General features: G+C 37.9%; 1 protein-coding gene across 1 annotated transcript in view; it reads right to left on the reverse strand.

Moving 5' to 3' along the window:
- Positions 1–20,196, reverse strand: part of SPMIP2 (sperm microtubule inner protein 2) — a gene marked incomplete at its 3' end in the record, with an annotated part of 94,537 nt that overhangs the window by 45,665 nt on the left and 28,676 nt on the right. The window contains exon 2 of the mRNA XM_079153951.1: positions 1,217–1,449. Within this exon, the coding sequence (XP_079010077.1) occupies positions 1,217–1,449 (233 nt within the window). The remainder of the gene's footprint in view (positions 1–1,216; positions 1,450–20,196) is intronic.

Below are 20,196 nucleotides of genomic sequence, written 5' to 3' on the forward strand. Positions count from 1 at the left end.
TTTGCAACATAATAATATTAAACACATGTAAAGTCCCTTACATGCCAGGCACTGTTCCTGGCACCTCACAAGTATCAACTTGTTTAGTGCCACTGACAGCCCAATAAGGTAGATATTAAGATTTCATAATGAGGGGCTGTGGTTGTGGCTCAGTGGTAGAGCACTTGCCTAGCACATGTGAGGCACTGGGTTTGATTCTTAGCACCACACAAACAAACAAACAAAGGTTAAAAAAAAATTTCTTAATGAAGAAACAGAATCACAGAAGAACTTAACCAAGGCCATGCATAGCTAGGAATTGGTAGAACCAGGATAGGAATTTAGGTGATCCTGTGATGTGTGCCTCCCAGTACTGCCAGGTGGAGATGGGGGAACAGGGATGCAGAGATGTGAACACATTTGCCCAAAGTCACAGAGCTAGACCCAAATCAGAGACTAAATTCCAAGACTGAGCTCCAAACCATTCTCCTGCATAGCTGAAGATTGAATCAGACAAAGCAGACAAAGATTTTTGCTTGTTTGTTTTTTTGTTTGCTGTTTGCTAACCTTTACCACGAGGGACTATACTACATTGCCTTAAGAATTTGAAGAACTCTGGTTATTGCATAACTGACACATTAAATGTTCAGACAATGCAATAGGCTTGCCTGGAAATAGATACCTGAATTCTCAGATTCTCATTCCAAAATCCTCTGCATTCTCTTCCAGTCCCAGAGGAGACTATGGGCACATGCCTGTGTCCACATCACCTAAAGGAAATCAGACAAGATTTCTAAGAGTCATCTGACTGCATACCCTGAATTACTGACACACAGGCATGCACAACTCAGTGGCTTTCAAAGATCCCGAGACTCCTGTTTGGGCTCTGTGGATTATGTCCAACACTTTCTTCTTCCTTGACACCACCCACTCACAGAACAGTGCCGGGATGGGGGAAGAGTGTGCAAATGCCTCCGCACACATGTGACTCGGAATGCATCCCAAACCAAGTCCAAATGCTTCAGAATTATCCATCACTTTCATTTTCTTCACACCTCCCCTCTCTTGTATTGAGCGGGGTAAGGGGGCGTTGCAGTAGCAAGAACATTTATTCACACTAGAATCCCATTGCTTCTCCATAAGACATCAAGTACCTGATATGGTCTGAGGAAGCAAACCCAGAAAGAACTAATCACAAAACAATATACTACAAAGAGCATAAATATAAGGGTAATACCTTGACATGAAAACCGCTCTCCTGTCTTGATTTGTTGATGAAATTATAGTCTTGTATTCCCCAACCAACTCCACCAACGTACTCATATTTATATTTTGCTGGCCAGCTTCTGTTTGGGGCAGACCTCCACAAATATCTGAGATCTCCAGTTTTTTCTAATGCTGGACGCTTTTCTCCTATATAGGAAGTATGCTGATGCACTTTAGGCAAATAATCCTTTACATAATCTGGACCTTAAAGAGACAGGAAAAAAATTATATAGGAATGTTTATTCCTCCTACTTTATGCTAAGATGCTTTTATTTTAATGGTGGAAATAATAATAGCCATTGCTTACTATGTTGTTAAGTGCTATTATAAGCCTTTTAGATATATTAATTCAATTAATCCTTATTAATAACCAAATGAGAAAGGTAGAATTATTTTCCCCATATGGGGAAAGTAAGGCACATAAAGACCAGTTGCTTATCCAGAGTCATAGCTAACAAGCTCTTCATACCCAGAGAGGCTGCCTTGAAAGTTGGACTCTTAATGACCCCACTAAACTGCTCTGTTTAATATAGACATGTTTGATATGCAAGAATTCCTCCTACTTGCCACATATTCAGGGTGTAGGCCTTCAGATGTTGGGGCGTTTGTCTGGATAGATAAAATCTGAAACAAGAGGATACTCCTCAAAGGATTTTAAAGCAGTTGGAAATTGAGAAAATTACTAGATGAGGGCATTATAATAGATGATGAGCAAGGTCAGGGGTGTTTGATAAATAGTGGTATTTAAAGAGTAAGACAATGATCAAAAATGATTAATGAAATGTGAAAGTGGATAAAACAAAAATCAGAAGTCTGGGAAAACATCACTTAAACGTGGTTCTTGGAGTCAATGATATGAACATGATGAAGGGGAGCACAGTCTTTCTGGAAGAACGGTACTGATGACAAAGAGGCAATGGAGTCATTTGTCCAGGAAGAATTTTGAAAATTCCAAAACCAAAATGGGTATAAAATTATACAGGTGGATCAGGGATACAAAGAAGGAGCTTCCTTTCTGTTTTCAATCCAAAAGTTCACCACAGACCTTGAGGGCAAAAACTGCATGGAGGTCATCCCCCAGGACTCTCCAGGGCTCATGGTTCCTTTCATTCTGCTCTCAGATCAGGGAGCTGGGCATCTGCAGGGAGCACAAGATGGGCAGCGGCTTGGACTCATTGCCTCAGTCACATGGCCCAGGTGCTCCCATGGGATGGTCAATGTGCTATTGAGTCTGTGATTAGAAGAGACATCTCTGCTTTTCAGGCAGGATGCAGACGTGAGAACCGTTCAGACAGAAGATTTGGGCAGGTGTTTTCACAGCTTCCTAATCCCCGTCACTCCCCAGGACGCAGTGAGTATTCAACGAGTAGCTAATTTCCCCTGATGAACACTTTGTAGCTTCAATTTTATTTGTTTCAGCTTTTCACTTAGATCTAACTGCTCTGGTACAGAATTGTCAGAGTATGAAAAACTGTTCTCTCCATCTGACAGATGTTGAAGTCTCATCTGTACTGACTCCCATCATAGAGACATGTTTACAATCTCTTTTAAACAGGATGAAATACAGAAGAACTGTATTATTCTTACTGGAATTTAGGCCAGAGTATCCCCATGTTTCCTCAAATATTGATCCCATGAGTGTACCATGAAGGTGTATGGGAAGGGAAGAGGTTCCATAGTCAAATACATTTAGGAGCACTGCCTTTTAGATATTCACAGCCTGCAAAAGTATATTCAGAGTGCTGAGAGGTAAGCAAACATGTTTATAATTATGTAATCGAGAGTTTCCAAATTTGATTTAAACATTGCTTTTTTTTTCTCTATCAGATTACTTATGTGCATCCTACAAACATGGAAGATTTGGGGAAATAATGACCCTCTATATAATGTTTCAGTAGTTATTATAATTTTGTCACCACACACTATCATAAAAGTGAAGGTAAGTGTATATCTGTAGTTAGTTCCTCAGTTACTCTGTGGCTGCCATAATTGTTTTTTAAAGTCATTATGTGATGGGTTGACATATTTGACTCCATGGAAAAGTTATAGGCCAGACTATATGGGCAATAACTAAATAGACTCCATTTTACCTTGAGACTCCATGTTACATAGGAAATGCTTCTCCCATGGGAACACCCCACCTCTGTACCATCAACAGTTGCTTAGCATGACTTGTTTGACAATACAAAATGACAAAATGGCAATTCTTGTACAATGAAAAGTTATTTTATTTTTGATTCCTAGTTTCCTAAACAATGTACCATGTTAACTGTGATGTCAACAGTGATTGTTTAGATGTATTAACCATTCTTTAGTTTGTACCTAAGTAAGGTCATTTTGACCCACTTCCCCCTCTGCTAATGATTTCAGATCCCATGATGTTAGTTTGTAATTTTGAATCATAGCAACAGACACTTATGATTGATGTGACTTATGGTATAAGAACCTCTATGGTATAACAACCCTATGGTCTGAGCTGTTCTCCCAATAGCCATTTTGGGGGCATTGTGTGAGACAGTCAGCCAACCAACTTAATAAAGACTCTCAAATTTGGACTTCTCAATGGTGATAGGTCTGTTCTTAAGTTGTGCCCCATAACAATTTTATGCTATTTGTTTGGATTCATTTGTGCTGCTGTAACAAAATATCTGAGATTGGGTAACTTATTAAGAACAGGAGTTTATTTGTTCACAGTTCTGGAGGTTATGGAATCCAAGTCAATACAGGGCAGGTTCAGTCTCTGGTGGGTGCTGCTCTCCGATTTCAAGATGCCACCTGGTTGCAGCATCCTCATCTAGCAGGAGGCAGGAGGGCAAGCTAGCTGCACACTGCCAGGTGATGCCTCTTTTACAAGGGCTTTAATCCCATTCATGAGGGAGGACCCCTCATGACCTCTTAAAGGACCCATTTCTTAATACTGTCACGTTGACTGTTATGTTTTGACACCTGAATTTTGGAAGACACACATTCCAACCATAGCACCAGCTAAACCCAAAGCACTTAGTTTTAGAGTATGGTGGAAAATGCCCATGTTCTGCAATGTGTGTGTGTGTGTGTGTGTGTGTGTGTGTGTGTGTGTGTCCAAGCTGAAGTGTGTGTGTGTGGCTGAAGCTGAGTCATCAAACTTCACAAAGCCTCTGCCTCCTCCAATATGCTTTACAGATGCACAATGTGATGTGCACAGCACAGTACCTGGCTCACAGATTCCTGTCTCACAGTCTTCTTGGGGAGACCCTGCCCTGGCCTTGAAAGTCATGTAGCTGATTCAGGTACCTGCCTGTGAAGCAGAGGCATGAGTAGGTTATGGTACGAGGTAGACCCCCCAGTCACAGCAGGTCTTCAGCGGTCACGCCAGGGTTTCCCTAACCAAAAGATCCCCATATCACTACCCATAGCAACACCCAGAAACTCAGTGTATTGTTTGAATATAGATAGTGTTCTCCAAAGGTCTTTGTGTTAAAGCCTTGGTCCCCAGGTGGCGCTATTGGGAAGTGATGTGGACCTTTTGGAGGTGGAGCCTAGTGGGAAGACTCACCTGGAGGTCACTGAAGATGTGCCTTCAAAGGGGATTTTGGGACTCTGATTCCTTAGTTTCTCTTCACTGCCTGACTCATGATGCGAGCAGTTTTCTCTGACATGTGCTCCCAACTATTGCCTCATCAAGGGCCCACATTAATAGGGACTGGAACTTCCAGAACTGTGAGTTTGATAAAACTTTTCTCTTTTTAAGTTACTTGCCTTGGGGTATTTTGTTATAGTAACATAAATCTTAGTAGTGCATATGGTTTCTCAAATAAGACAGTTCTGCAGGCATTTGGTTTTAATAACTCACATTTTCACTTCCAAACCTCATTATTTAGAACCTAGGTTCTGCTGGATTGGATTTCCTGATTAAAAGTAAAACTTCCAGTTTATGCCAACTTTTTGTCTTTTTATTTTTCCCTTAACAAATATCATCTTTGTTTAATTGACTACTGTTGCTATATCCCTCAGAATGTTTCTAGTGTTTCTTCATCCTGCAGCAAGTTTTCTTGGACATTTCATCCTCTTTTCACAAACTTGAGCCTTCATTTGCCAACAGTGAAGTTGGCTACTTCTAGGTTAATAAAAAAAAAAAAAAAAAAAGAAAGAAAGAAAAAGAAAAAATATCCGTTTTCCGTCTCCTTTGAAGTTTTCCTTCATGTCTGACCACCAACTCTAGCAGAATGACCTTTAAGTATAATACTTAAAAGGAATTGCTGTTACTTAATGTTAGTCAGTCAATCCTAACTCTTATTCTGCTATAGTAGCTACATCATCATGGGGAAGGAAATGTACTCCCATAAAACTCTGTACCATGAATTATAGTTCAACTTTTCTCTTGGAAAAACTATGATTTCAAGGACAATAGGCAGATTCAACTTCCATTCTCATCTCTCTGTGTCCTCAACTTGCTCACTTATCTCTGAAATGCCACATCTGCAGTTAGGAATGTGGCTGAGGGTTGTCTTGTTGTCATCTTGTGTGTGTGTGCGTGTGTGTGTGTGTGTGTGTGTGAGATGGGGATGGAACCCAGGGCCGCCTGTATGATAAGCACTCTACAATTGCACTACAACCCCAGTCAAGAATGTGGTTTCAAACTCAACCAATATAGGTGGAGACTTTTGCATTGTCTTATGCGGGCTTTGTGACCTGGGAAAATTTATCCAGCTTCTGTGTCTCAGCCTCCACAGTGTGGCCTGTGTTATAACCTTGTATGAAGGAGAGGAGAGAATGTGTTTATTTAACAGAATGCTTCTCTGAGAATCTGGCATATAATCCATACCTAATAGTATTACATAGGTTTTTTATTGTTGGTTTTTGTTTTTTTAAATTTTTTAGTTGTCAATGGACATTTACTTGTTTATTTATATGTGGTACTGAGAAACAAACCTAGTTCTTCACGAATCCTAGGCAAGCACTCTACCATTGGGTTACAACCCTAGCCCTGTTGTTTATTTTTTAACTTGAGACTTTGTCTTACCTATCAGAGTTTTTTGTTTCTTTGTTTACATCTTGGGAGCTTTCACTAATTGAATGATTCATTTCTTATTGTGAATGGATTTCAAATCCTTTCTTCAGAGCTCTTTAAGATCAAGGGTCAGCAAACTTTTTCTGTACGGAGTCCAAGAATAAATTACTCAGACTTTTCTGGTCATAAAATTTCTGTCTCAGTTATTCAATCCTACCCCTATTAGGGCAAAATCAGCCATAGATAATATGTAAACAAATTAGCACAGATAAAACTTTATGGACACTGAAATTGTAATTTTATATGCTGAGAAATATTATTCTTCTTTTGCTCTTCTACCCAACCATTAAAAAAATCAAAACCATTCTTTGCTTATAAGCCCTACAGAAATGGGTTGCAGAATGAATTTGATCCTCTAGTTTGCCAATCTTGCAGATGGTAGTCACTGAAGATGTGGATGCCAGAGGCAGGAAAGAGTACAGGTAAGTGGATCTGGTGGGTTTTCAATAAACTTCATTTCCTTCCAACATTTGAAAAAAAGACCCCAGCTGTAAAGTGTAGAAAGCTTAGAGAGAAGGAAAAAAAATCCCACCTCTGAAACAAATGTCTCTTTCTAACACTCTGCATTTTCCTTATCTCATTTAATTTGTTCATTCATTTGTTCTTTTGCTGATTTATTCATTTATTCAGCAAATACTGTGAATAGACACTGTATATCAGGCACTGTTCTGAGTGTTGGGAATCTAGCAGTGAATACAGCAGAGGTCCTGCCTTCGTGAAACTTATATTCTCTCCGAGAGACAGGTAATAGAAGCAAACCATCCTTCATTACCTTCTTCTGAAAAATCAGAAGAGCCTCCTGTTTAGTCTTGATTCTGGTTTTTCTCCTTAGTAATCAATCTTCCAGGTCTGTGTATGTAGCTCAGTGGCAGCACACTTGCCTAGCATGCAGGAGGCCCTGGGTTTGATCCCTAGTATCCACCCCACCAAAAAAAAAAAAAAAAAGTCTACTACATCTTGTACAGATGTCTTAAACTTTTCTCATTTTTAAGACAAAGTTTATGAAGATTATTGAGATTATTATAAATGCTTCCTTTTCTGGAAAACATCCTAAATCAAAATGAGACAGCATACTGCCTTCATAGTAGCTTCATTTAATTTTAGTTTTCTTTTCTACATCATTTAATGGGTCTTCTCTCCATTTGTGAGTTTATAGAAGGCTAGGGCTGTATCTTATTGTTAATTAACAGAGGGCTTTATCTCTGTTAATTCTTAATTGCCAGCACAATGCTCTGAACATAGGAGATCCACACAAGAAATACGTATTGCACAGATAAGCAAATTGTTAATTGAGTAAATGAATTAAAGAATACCATCATAACAATGACGATATATAAACTCATGCTGGAAAGATGTAAATGCTTTAAATATCTAATGAGCAATTTAGTTTTCAGAACTGTCTTAAATTCTTCCATTCTGGACTTTATGGTAAGACACCAAAGGGTAAAGTCAGAAGAACTACTTTTCACTACATTCATTCATTCATTCATTCATTCATTTATCTATTTATAATATCAGTTTTATTGAGCAATAATTCGTATAATTCATTTTTGTCCATAAAAGTCATACAGACTTCAATATTGCAATCATGTTCTGAAATGTGTGAAGACACCAAGAATTACATAACAAGAATTACATACATTTAATATGACTGAATTAACAATACAAGTACTATCTGATTATGTACAATCTGAAAATATTACTTCCCCAGTTAACAACTAAAATGTTAATGCATGTACTAACCAAAATGGCATACAAAGTAGTCCACAGAATTTAACCACTATGTTAGTTAGCTTTCTATCACTGCGACCCAAATGCCTCACATTAACAACCTAAAGGAGGAAAGATTGGCTTTTGGCTCATGATTTCAGAGGTTTCAGTTCATGGTTGGCTGACTCCATTGCACTGGACCTCAGGATGAGACACACCATCATAGTGGAAGACACGGTGGAAGAAAAGGACTCAGCTCAAGGCAACTGGTAAGCACAGCAGGGAGCGGGGGGAATCAGGTAGGTAGAAAGGGACCCAACACAAGATATAGCCCTCTGGGGCACATTGCCAGTGACCTACTTCCTTCAACCATGTCCCACCTGCTTACAGTTTCCACCACCTCCCAGTAGTCTATTCAGTTATCCATGGATTAATGGACAGATGAAGTGAGAGACCTCATGGTTCAACAACTTCCCAAAAGCCCTACTCTGAACCTTGCTGCATTAGGGACCAAACCTTCGACACAGAAGATTTTGGGGGATGCTTCATATCTGAACCATAATAACTATCCTCCAGAGAGTCTGTCAACATAAACCTAACCTTGACTAACCAAGTAATTGTCAGATAAAACTCACAAATTTATTTTAAAATTATTAAGACTTTAACATCCCAGATGTGCTATATACTTTTAAATTTGCAAAACAACATAATTTCCATAATGCTAGGTTTATGGTTATCAACTGGGGGTGATTTTTGTCATTCAAAACAACAACTGAAGACATTTTTGGTTATTACAAGGAGGAACGGTTGCTTCTGTGGTCCAGTAGGTAGAGACCAGGAATGGCACAAAACACCCTACTACACACAGCAAAGTTTTCCTCCTTGAACAAAGAATTACCTGACCCCAAGTAGCAATGGACTCAATGTTAAGAAACCTGTTTTAAACTATCTACAGCACAATGCCACACAAAATATCATCTAACTAACTGACTGACTCACATGTTGGTTGTCATAGTATTTACCCAGTGACAGCAAGAAGGCAGTGTAGCTGCAGCATTATATAGGCATTGAGAGAACATAGAACTAAAGTAGAATCCTAACCAATTCTAACAAGTCCAAACTTAAGGTGTTAATTATAAAGGTAATACCCATTGGGGTTGAGGGTGTAGCTCAGTGGTAAAGTGCTTGCCTAGTATGCACGGGGCTCTGATTCAATCTCCAGCATCACAAAGAAAAAAGAAAAGAAAGATATGCATATTTACAATACTGGTGACTTCTCAAGAGTTTTTGTGGGATATTAAGTGAAAAAATATTTTTGAGAGCTTAGATCAGAGACTGGAACTCAATGAAATCACTGGCAGTACATATTAGTGAGGAATGTGTCTTTCAATATGGAACCCAATATTTAACAGAAACTAGATTTCTTACAAAGTTAGTAATTCACCTTCACTTTCTGGACATAAAACATTCCTGTTACAAAACCTGCCTTGCCAGGGATGGTGGCATACACCTGTAATCCCAGCAGCTAAAGAAGCTGAGGCAGGAGGATTGTGAGGTCAAAGCTAACCTCAGCAACTTAGCAAGGCTCTAAGCAACTTATCAAGACCCTATCTCCAAAACTGAAAACAAACAAACGAAAAACAAAATACCCTGGCCTATTCTAGAGCCATGTCATTTTCTTGCTGTGATTTAGAAAAATGTCTTATCTTCATCTGACAGACTATTTCCACTGGAGCTCCATGTTCTATCTGTAAGCCCACTTGTGTTCTCAGGTGAGGTCAATCTTTCTAAGGTCTAGGGGATGATTCAACATGGTTTTCTTCTCAAGTGTTAATGAGAGAAGTGGTTCCTGAAATCCTTCTCCACACCTGAGCCATGCTTCAGAGAGGAACCTGCCATCCCAACTATCCTGAGACCTGCTCTTCTAAACTTTAGTGGTCTCTGTCCTGGAAAAGATGGGTATTCTATATCCTAATTCCTTTTTCTCTATAGGGAACCGCAATTTTAAAGACAGGATTCTCATCTGAAACCAGAGGCCAGAAGGAAGTAGAGCAATTACTTTCAGTTTCTAAAAAAGAGACCTTGTCAACCCAGAATTCTATATCTAGCAATATGTTTTTCAGGAACTTGGAGGAAATAAAGACATTGTGAGATAAAAAAATTCAAATTATTTGTCATTTAGTAAACATAATCTTAAATAAGTTCTCAGACAAATAAAATGTTAAAAGAAAATAATCTTGGGGCAGCAAGACACGCACTTATTTTTAATAGAAGCATTGAGGACAAAAGTTCATCATAATGTTACTTCATTCTATAATATTGCCTCACGAGGCCAATCCTACATCTCAGTGACCAAAATGAAATATATCAAGGAAATAAATCAAAAGGAATCAAATGGAATGTGGAAATGGGTATTTTAATAAGTGTATTTGAAAATCTGTTGACAAACGTGGGCATAATTTGGCCATTGCAGATGTGCAATGCAGAACAGCTTGTCAGGGGAATCAAGCCAAGGCAAGGGTCAGAGGGCAGTGCCGGGAATGTGGAACTATGAAATGAACTCTAATGGGCACATCTGACACACGTATGTAGGGCAGGAGAGAAGACAATGTTAGAGACTAAATGCCTCAAGTACTCATATGAATAAGCCTCCAATTCCTACAGTAACCACAGAATTGACTCGTGGACTGGAAAATTTTTAAATGCTGCATTTAATTCAGTCAGCGCAATTATGCAATAGGTCTCCAAATGTTGACAAAACTGGATGACTTGCCTTGTCAAGTTTCTGAATGAGTCAAATAAACATCAGGCAGAAACTTCCTTTGGACATGTATTAGGTTTTTTTCTCAAACCATAAACCTCTGTGAATTACCTGAAATCCTCAGAGGCAGCAGTTTCTAGTCAGAATGCTTCCAATAATCGAAAGGAATTACTCTATCAATAAGATAACTGATGTGATTAATTATGCATTTGGAGTTATAAAGTATTAGAGAATCCAAGTGATGGCGTATGCCTTGAATCCCAGCAACTTGGAAGGCTGAGACTGGAGGATAACAAGTTTCAGGTCAGCCTCAGCTACTTAGCAAAACCCTAAGCAACTCAGTGAGATTCTGACTCAAAATTAAAGGTAAAAAGTGTTGGGGGTGTATCTCAGTGGTGGAGTGACCCTGGATTCAATCCCCAGTACAAAAAAAAAAAAAAAAAAAAAAAAAAGATAAAAAAGAAGAAAGAATATACTTGGTGCTTATGCACAGTTCAGCAAATGGTTTAAATCATATTGATAGCACCTTATTAAGTGCCCAGTGCTAGGTCAGTGTGAACAAAGATCAATGTGACATATGGCCTCTGTTTCTCTGGTTTTCCATACATTCTAAAAAAGACCATATTTATCTCCTTTAGGACACATTTTCTGCTTTTTGTAACAGACATTATTGAAACTTTATAGTTTGATCTGTTTAGTGCACATGCTGAGATTTCCTAGATGGTTCAGGAGTGTATGTTTTGTCTGCTTGGCAAGCCAACCCTTGTTGGTCCCCTTTAGAAATTTGCACTATTCCATTTCCTTTGTATTTCCTGTAGCATTCTGGGCAGTGCAGAACATTAAGCTTATGCTTCATGTTATGGTTTGGAATATGAGGTGTCCCACAAAAGCTCCTGTGTTAATGCAGAATGTGAAATGACCAGATTATGAGAGCTCTCTGACCACTGAACTTGACTAAATGGGTGGTAACTGCACACAGATGGAGCATGGCTGCAGGAAGTTAGGTCACTGAGGGCGTGACTTTGGGGCTTATATTTTATCCCTGGCTCTTTGATGTTCTTTGCTTTCTGGATGTCATGAGCTGAGCACCTTCCTTCTGTTGTGATGTTCTGCCCTTATCTTGGGCCCCAAGTGATGGAGTCAGCCAATCACACACTAAGACTTCTGAAACTGTGAACCAAAATAATCTTTCTTTCCTCTAAATTGTTCTTGTCAGATATTTTGGTCACAGTGATAGAAATATGACTAATATGTTTGGTAATATTTGTTGGAAGAAGGACTACTTTATATCATTAAAGTTGCTCATGCAATTCAAAAATAGAAAATTCTACTTTTTTCTTGTTGAGTTAGGGAAGAAGGCAGGGTTAAAATTTTTCTACAAATTTCAGCACTACTCTACTCTGAAGCTAAAACTGATGAATTATATTGATAAAATTTTGCAACCAGGTAGCTCTTGACATACCTATCTCACCAGAAAAGGAGATCCAAGTAGAAACTAGATCATGTTCTAATATTGTTTTTGACTTAGACTCTTACTAGTACAAATAAGCATGATGGAGCCTCTTTTGTTTGTTTGTTTTTGCAATACTGGGGATTGAATGCAGGGGCTCACACGGTCTAGCCAAGTCCTCTACCACTGAACTGTACCCTCAACCCTTTTTACTTTTTACCTTTTATGTTGAGACAGGGTCTTACTAAGCTGCTCAGGCTGGCTTCGAACTTTTGATCCTCCTGCTCCAACTTCTCAAGTAAGTGGATTACAAGTATGTGCAACTGCATTGGGCATAGTCAATTTTACTCTAAGATACTCTCATCATTCATGTCTGGAGGCGCTCAACATTCCCATTTAAAAAAAAAAAAAAGGTATGACATTGCTATTAAAAAAAATATACACACACAAAGACCTGTGTGTGTAAAACTAATAAAAAACCATGAGAGGACTCTAAGTAAAAGGACGTTCATTGCAAAATGGATTAAATAATAAAGGAGAATTTTGTTACATAATAAGACATTCTGATGTAGGAGGAATTCAGGGTTGTTTAATTCAGGAGCTTAATGATGTTTTCAGAATCACAAGTTCTTTCCACCTGAGCATTTTGCATCCTCTGTCTTCAGGTGAGCTCCCCTTGAGGCCCCAAGCAGTATATTATAGTGCCGGACATCTGTATTATGCAGATACAAAAACTTCCAACAGGGTGTGTCTATTTGTTTTGTGGTGCTAGGGATCAAAACAGGGCCTTGTACATGCTAGGCGAGTGCTCTGTGACAAGCCCTGTGTATCTGTTTTTAATCAGCAGGGAAACACTTCCTAGAAAGCCCCAGATAAATTCCTCTCTCATTTTCTTTGCCAGGATTGAGTCATTCATCTCTTCCTAAAACCAAACACTGGCAAGAAGATTGGGATTTCAGTGACTGGCTTGCAAGAATCAGAATTTAATCCTGAGTCATGTGAGGTCAATGTAGATACCCACATAAAATGGAGGCTCTCTAAAAATGGAGAAGGGTTCACTGGCTTCTGGATTATCAGCTACAAATCATAGAGGGAAACACTTTATGGGAAACACACACACTGAGAGTAAGTTTGACTGCTATGTTTCAGTCCATTTTTAAGACCACATGAAGCTGAATGCAGTGGCACACACCTGTAATCTCACCTCCTTGGGAGGCTGAGGCAGGAGGATCTCAAGTTCAAGGTCAGGATCAGCAACTTAGGAAGACCCTGCCTCAAAATAAAAAAATAAAAAAAATAAAACTGGAGATATGACTTAGTGGTAGAGCACACTTGGGTTCAATTCCCAGTACCACAAAAACAACAAAACATGAAATTATTTGAAGTCACTAATTTTTTTCTCCTTTGGTTCTTAATTGCTTACTAAAATATAATTTGTTTGCCATTTGTACTATTATACTTGAGGACAAGGATTTCTATTGCAATAATACAGAGACATCATCTTTTCCAAAGGCAAGAGAGAGAGCAATTTACGGGTAGGTGTCCCTCAATAGTTGAACTCTTTGATCTAGAGCAGAGGCCAGCAAACTTTTCTGTAAAGGACCAGAAAAATGTATATTTTAAGCTTATGGGCTAGACCATTTCTGTTGCAACTACGCAGTGCACCACTGTAGCACTAGTTTACACAATATGTAAACTCATGAGGGCTGTGTTCCAATAAAACCTAACTTGTAGATACTGAAATTAGAATTTAATTTTGAGGTGCTAGGAATGGAACCCAGGGCCTTAAACATGCGAAGCAAACATTCTACCACTGAACTACATTCCCAGCCCTAAAATTGGAAATCTATATTCTTTACACGGGTCACAAATATTATTATTTTATTCTTTTCAATAATTTAGAAAGTGAAAGACTATTTTTAACTATTTAAAAGCAGGTAGCAAGCCAGATTTGGCCTAAGAACCAGAATTTACTAATCTCTGATCTAAAGAGTTTGTCATATTTACCTTTTATCTTATACCTACTTCATGCATATTTTAGATAGGAAGAACCTCTGTTGTTAAATAGTTGATTACATCACTGCAAAAATAAATATTTCATTTAAATGCACTATTTTGCAGATTCTTGAAAGAGTATACTTTTTATAAACTTTATTTTATATCTTTTTAAAAAAATTTTTTAGTTGTAGATGAACACAATACACTTATTTATTTATTTTATGTGGTGCTGAGAATCGAAGCCAGTGCCTCACACATGCTGGGCAAGTGCTCTAGCACTGAGCTACAACCCTAGCCCCTATTTTTTATCTTTTTAATTTTTTTTGTGGTTCTGGGGATTGAACTCAGGGTCTCATTCATGCTGTGTATGCACTCTACCACTGAGCTATACCTCCAGCCCAAGAGTACGCTTTTTTTTTTAGTTCACTTTTTATTTGCCTAATAATAAGTGCCTAATAAATATTGCCTATTAATAAGAGGGTTGTTTTATTCCACTTTGCTGGTGTCAGTTTGGCCTCAACTAATTTCTGACTTTGTGATAATTGGCTTTTTTCCGGAATTGTGTAAGTGACCAGTGAGAAAATGCAAATATAAAGGGGATTTGCCATGCAATAAAAAATTAAACAGTGGAGGGATACTGAATCACACAGAGAGATTGGAAATAAAAACATGGTAAGAATTGTATTGGTTTCACCCACATTGGAAATTGCTGAGAGGATCTGCATTGCTCCCTTACTGCCCTAAATAATGATGGTAATTACCACCTAATCCAAACAGAAGAACATAATTCACACAGGATTGGGTGGAAATAGTTCTCTAAATTCTCCACTCTATGGTAACAGGGGTTGTAAATGTACCATTGACTCAATACTAGCTTTGCTTCAAAAAGAGAAAAGCAAAGAAATTTACCACTTTAAACACAGGCATCGGTAAGAATATCACAATTACTGACAAGTTAAAATATAATTTATTAAAATGACACTTTTTAGCCTAGATGAAATATGGCAGGCAATTCCCTTCTCTATTCCTGGGTAAATAGTACATAAGGAAAGACTTGTCTGTTTCTAAATGGCAGTGACTTCAATTTACACCAGGGTAATTTAAACCAGTTAAGAGGCATTTTTCAATCTTGTAGGGATGTAATCAACAAATAAAATGGCCAAAAGTATACTATAAGAAAAACTTAGGTGAACCTGCTACTTGGAATACTGAGAAAAATTTACTTGTAAAAAGCAACTAAGCACTAATCAATAGAGGTATTCTTTAAATTTTTGGTATCCTTTTTTCTAGGACTTTTACCCTTTTCTTCTCATCTAGGGGACAGGTTGGGCTTCCAGATCCTTTGGAAGATTGAAATTACATGGGCTTTTTCATTCCAAAAACGAATTTCATTATGCTGTAGCACTTTAAATTTTAAAATGGATTTATGAACAGGTAAAGTATTAGGAGGATAAAACCACATGACAGCAGAGAATTACCAAATAATTTAAATTTCCTTATCAGTCCATATCTGAATATCCTTACCTTGTAGATCTCTTTTTCCATCAATGTGAGCAAAACCTTTAGAACCAACTTAGTATAATAGAATAAGCAAGAGAAAGGCCTGGTGGTACACATCTACAGTCCCAGCTACTTGGGAGGCTGAGGTAGGAGGATCACAAGTTCAAGGCCAGTGTAGGCAACTTAGTGAGACCCTGTTTCAAAAGTAAAATCAGTTCAGTGGAAAAGCCCTCCTGGAGTCAATCCCCAGTACCAAAAAAAAAAAAAGAAAAAGAAACAAGGTGGGGCTGAGGTTGTGGCTCAGTGGTAGAGCATTTGCCTAGCATGTGTGAGGCATTGGCTTTGATCCTCAGCACCACATAAAAATAAATAAATAAAACAAAGGTATAAAAAAAGATTAAAAAAAAAGAATACTTGGACAGGGAGTACGGCAATTGAGTTTTGGTCTTAGCCATCCTGCCTTTGACAGAGAGGACCTGGCAAAGTGATGTCATCTTCCTTGGCTAACCTCAGTTTCTTTTTTAACGGATTCACTGAGGTGTAATTGACACACAAAAAACTGCACATACATAAAGTGTATAACCTGTTCATTTTTACATGTGTGTACACACATGAAAAGAGTTTTGAGATAAAATACAGGATGCCCAGTTAAATTGGGATTTCAGATAAACAATGAACCATTTTTTAGGATAAGTTCATGCCAAACATTACATGGTGTATACAAATATTAATATTTTCTATCCGCTATTCAGATTTAACTGGGTACCCTGTATGCTTATTTGCTAAATGTAGCAACCCTGTCCATGGAACATCAGTACAATCAAGATCAAAAACATATCTGTCACTCCCAAAATCTATTCATGACCACTTGTAAATCTTCTCTGATTTCCTGTCCTTTTTTTCCATGTTTAGGCATGGGAACTTTTCTACTCTTTGTTAGTACAGTTTGTATACTAGAATTTGACATAATGGCATTGTACAGTATCACTATTTTTCGTCCAGCTTGTTATACTAATTTTGAGATCATTCATCTTATAACATGTAATAATAGTTTATTTCTTTTAATTACTGAGTAATCTTTCATTGTATGAATACTCAACAGGATGTTTACCCATTTGCCTGTCGATGGATTTTTAGAGTATTTAAAGTTTGGGCTTGTCACAAATAAAACTGTTATGTTTTATTGTGTACATTGTGTAGAAATCATTGCATGGACATGTACTTTATAAATAGCTAGCAGTAGAATGGTTGAATCATATAGTATTCATTTTTTTTAAAGAAACTTCTGAATTGAACCAATTGTTTTCAAAAATAGTTGTGTCATTTTACATTTCCACCTGCAGTGTATGAAAGTTCTACTTCCTCTACACCTTTGCCAACATTTGGTAGAGTTGGTCTTCTTAACTGTTCCATTCTGATAGGTATATGGTGGTGCGTTAGTCAGCTCTTTCACTGCTGTGACCAAAAGACCCAACAAGAACAATTTTAGAGGAGGAAAAGTTTATTTGGAGCTCACAATTTCAGAGGTCTCAGTTCATAGACAGCTAACTACATTGCTCTTTGCCCAAAGTGAGTTTGAATATCAGGGCAAAAGGGTGTGGAGGAGGAAAGCAGCTCAGGACAGGGCAACAAGGAAGCAGAGAGAGAGCTCCATTCACCAGAGACAAAATGTAAACCTCAAAGGCATGCCCCAGTTTCCCACCTCCTCTAGCCACACCCTACCTGTCTACAGTTACCACACAGTTAATCCCTATGAACAAGTTAATGCACTGATTAAGTTAAGGCTCTCATAACCCAATTATTCACCTCTGAACTTTCTTATGTTGTCTCACACAAGAGCTCTGGGGGATACCTCATATAAACCACAACTAATGGTATTTCCTTGCAGTTTTCATTTGCATTTCTCTAGTAACCAGTCACATTGAGCACCTCATGCTTACTTGTCAACTGTGTATCTTTCTTTAGGGATGCTTCCAAATTTGTGTCCATATACACACATACACTCACAGTGTTTGTTAACTGATCCCTGTGCAAAAATGTATTTCTTACCGTGGGCTGCAGTCACAAAGTTTGAAAGCCATGCCATAATAGTGACCTAAATTATTTTTTCCCCATCTCTGGTCTTTTAGTCATACTCATCAATCACATCTATACATTCAGTATTTCTCACTTCTTCAATTTCCACTTTTCCTCTAAAGTTTCATTTTTCTGTGGAAGCACATTTTTGATCACCCCAGGAAACCATTGTTTTCTCTTTCTTCAATTTTTCCCTCTTCTGTCTACAGTAGAGGAAAATGATGAAACGTTTTATTTCTCCCCGCCAAATTTCTATCACTCTCCATGTATAATTCATGCTCTGGCCTTTCCCTCAATATTTTTGTGGTTTGCAGTGGTTTAAAGCAAACCAATTCCTTGTTCATTTATTTTGTTTTATGGAGAGGCATCATGATGTGGAGAAAAGAGAATGGACTAGAGTTTATCTGAACTCTGTCATAATAGGCTTGTAACCTTCCTCGAAATACACTCTGAGACTCTGTTTCTTTACCTGCAAAGCAGAACTGCTGCTAACAACCTCATACACTTATTATAAGAATTAAGCAAGAGTCTGGCTCAGTGGTGCACCCCTATAATCTCAGCTACTTGGGAGACTGAGGTAGGAGGATCACAAGTTTGAGGGCAGCCTGAGCAACTTACTAAAACTCTGGCTCAACATAAAAAGGGGTTGGGAGTGTAGCTCAGTGGTAAAGCACCCCTGCTGGGCAGGGGAGGGAGATAATTAAGCAAGATATTGTTTTTAGCAGGTGTATATCATGTCTAGTTCTGTACCTGGCACATATTAAATATATGATCATAGCTATTATATTACTTTCCATCTAACCATTTCTCCTATTTCCTTTCTGCATGTTCATACTTTCTACTGTGCTAATGTTATTGTAGCCAATTGGGCCTGAGATGACTCAATGCCCTGAGCCCCCATAGTATTCTGTTTAATGACTTACACATGTATGTCATTAGTGAGTGTCATAGTGCCAAAAAAAAAATGGGGATGGGACTTAAATTTGTTTTCTAAAAATGAGAAATTCTTCTACAAAAGAGATGTTAAAATCCATCCCCTTCTCAAGGTGGACAGAAAAATATTCCTCTCTCAAGAGAATATGGCTATTAGAAATGCTAATCACTCAGCCAAGCAGGTAAGAGATATAACCCAATCTCCCATTACCAGGATTTATAAACCCAAAACAAGCATGCTTTGTGATTGCTGATGGGGGCAAGAATATTCTGAGACCTAATTCAGAATATGTTGTATACAGAAGGGAGATTCAGATGGGACCACTGACTATTTAAAAGTTTTCACCAGTTGAGTCAATTTTAAAGAGAAACTAGAGATCTCAATCTATTCTAGAATTGTTATGATTTTTTTTCATTAAATATCGCAATAATCAAAAGGCTCATTAGGAATTCCTAGGATTGACCCTATCAGATTAAATATCACTGATATTCTGGTATCAACTTAATTGTTCTATTTTTCTATTATATCACAAATTTAATAAATTCACTAAAAAATGAGTGAATTTAGGCTGGGGATATAGCTCAGTTGGTAGAGTGCTTGCCTTGCATGTACAAGGTCCTGGGTTCAATCCCCAGCACCACCAAAAAAACAAAAACAAACAAACAAAAAAGGGGGGGATGGATTTTGTTTATACACAGTAAGCTTCTAGCTGTTCTTCACCACAATAAATCCATTATTATTCATCTTAATATTAATTATGCAACCCAATATTGAAGTTATCATATCAAGAATGTTTAATTAGTACCTCCTTCCAGAAACTTAGTTAAAAAAACCATCAGTTGGGGTGTTTGGCTATTTGGATCTTTCAAGATAATGTTTACCTGAGCTTTATTTACTTTTTGTGGTGCTGGGGATCAAACCCAGGGCCTCATGCATGCTAGGCAAGTGCTCTAGCACTGAGCCGCAGACCCAGCCTGGGTTTTATTTGAGGTCTACATCTGCAATCTCCAGCAGCCATTAGATATATGTGACTCTTAAGTACTTGATATGTAGTTAGCCCAAATTGAGATGTGCTCCAGTAAGTAAAAAACACCCCAATTTCAAAGACTTCATACAAAAGAAAGAATGCAAAGTGTCTAGGTAGTTTTCAATATTGACATTGTGAAATAACAATTTAAATATATTGTATTAAACAAAATACATTATTAAAGTTATTTTTCACTTGTTACAAAATTATCTCATCTGTTTAAAAAAAATTTTTTTAACGTGGCTCCTAGGAAATTTTGTACTATGTATGTGGTTCAAATCTGTTTCTCTTTAACAATGCTGGTCTAGAGTTTAGAAACTGAAATTCTATGATACATGAAGTTGGTGGATAATTACAACCGGGGTTCAGTAAGATGTGAAATGCTTGTTACAATGTTAGTGAGGGCTAGGTGTTCAGGGTAATTGGCTGAAGGGTCAGACAGAGG

Source organism: Sciurus vulgaris (genome assembly GCF_902686455.1).
Source record: "Sciurus vulgaris genome assembly, chromosome: 9".
Lineage (NCBI taxonomy): Eukaryota > Metazoa > Chordata > Mammalia > Rodentia > Sciuridae > Sciurus > Sciurus vulgaris.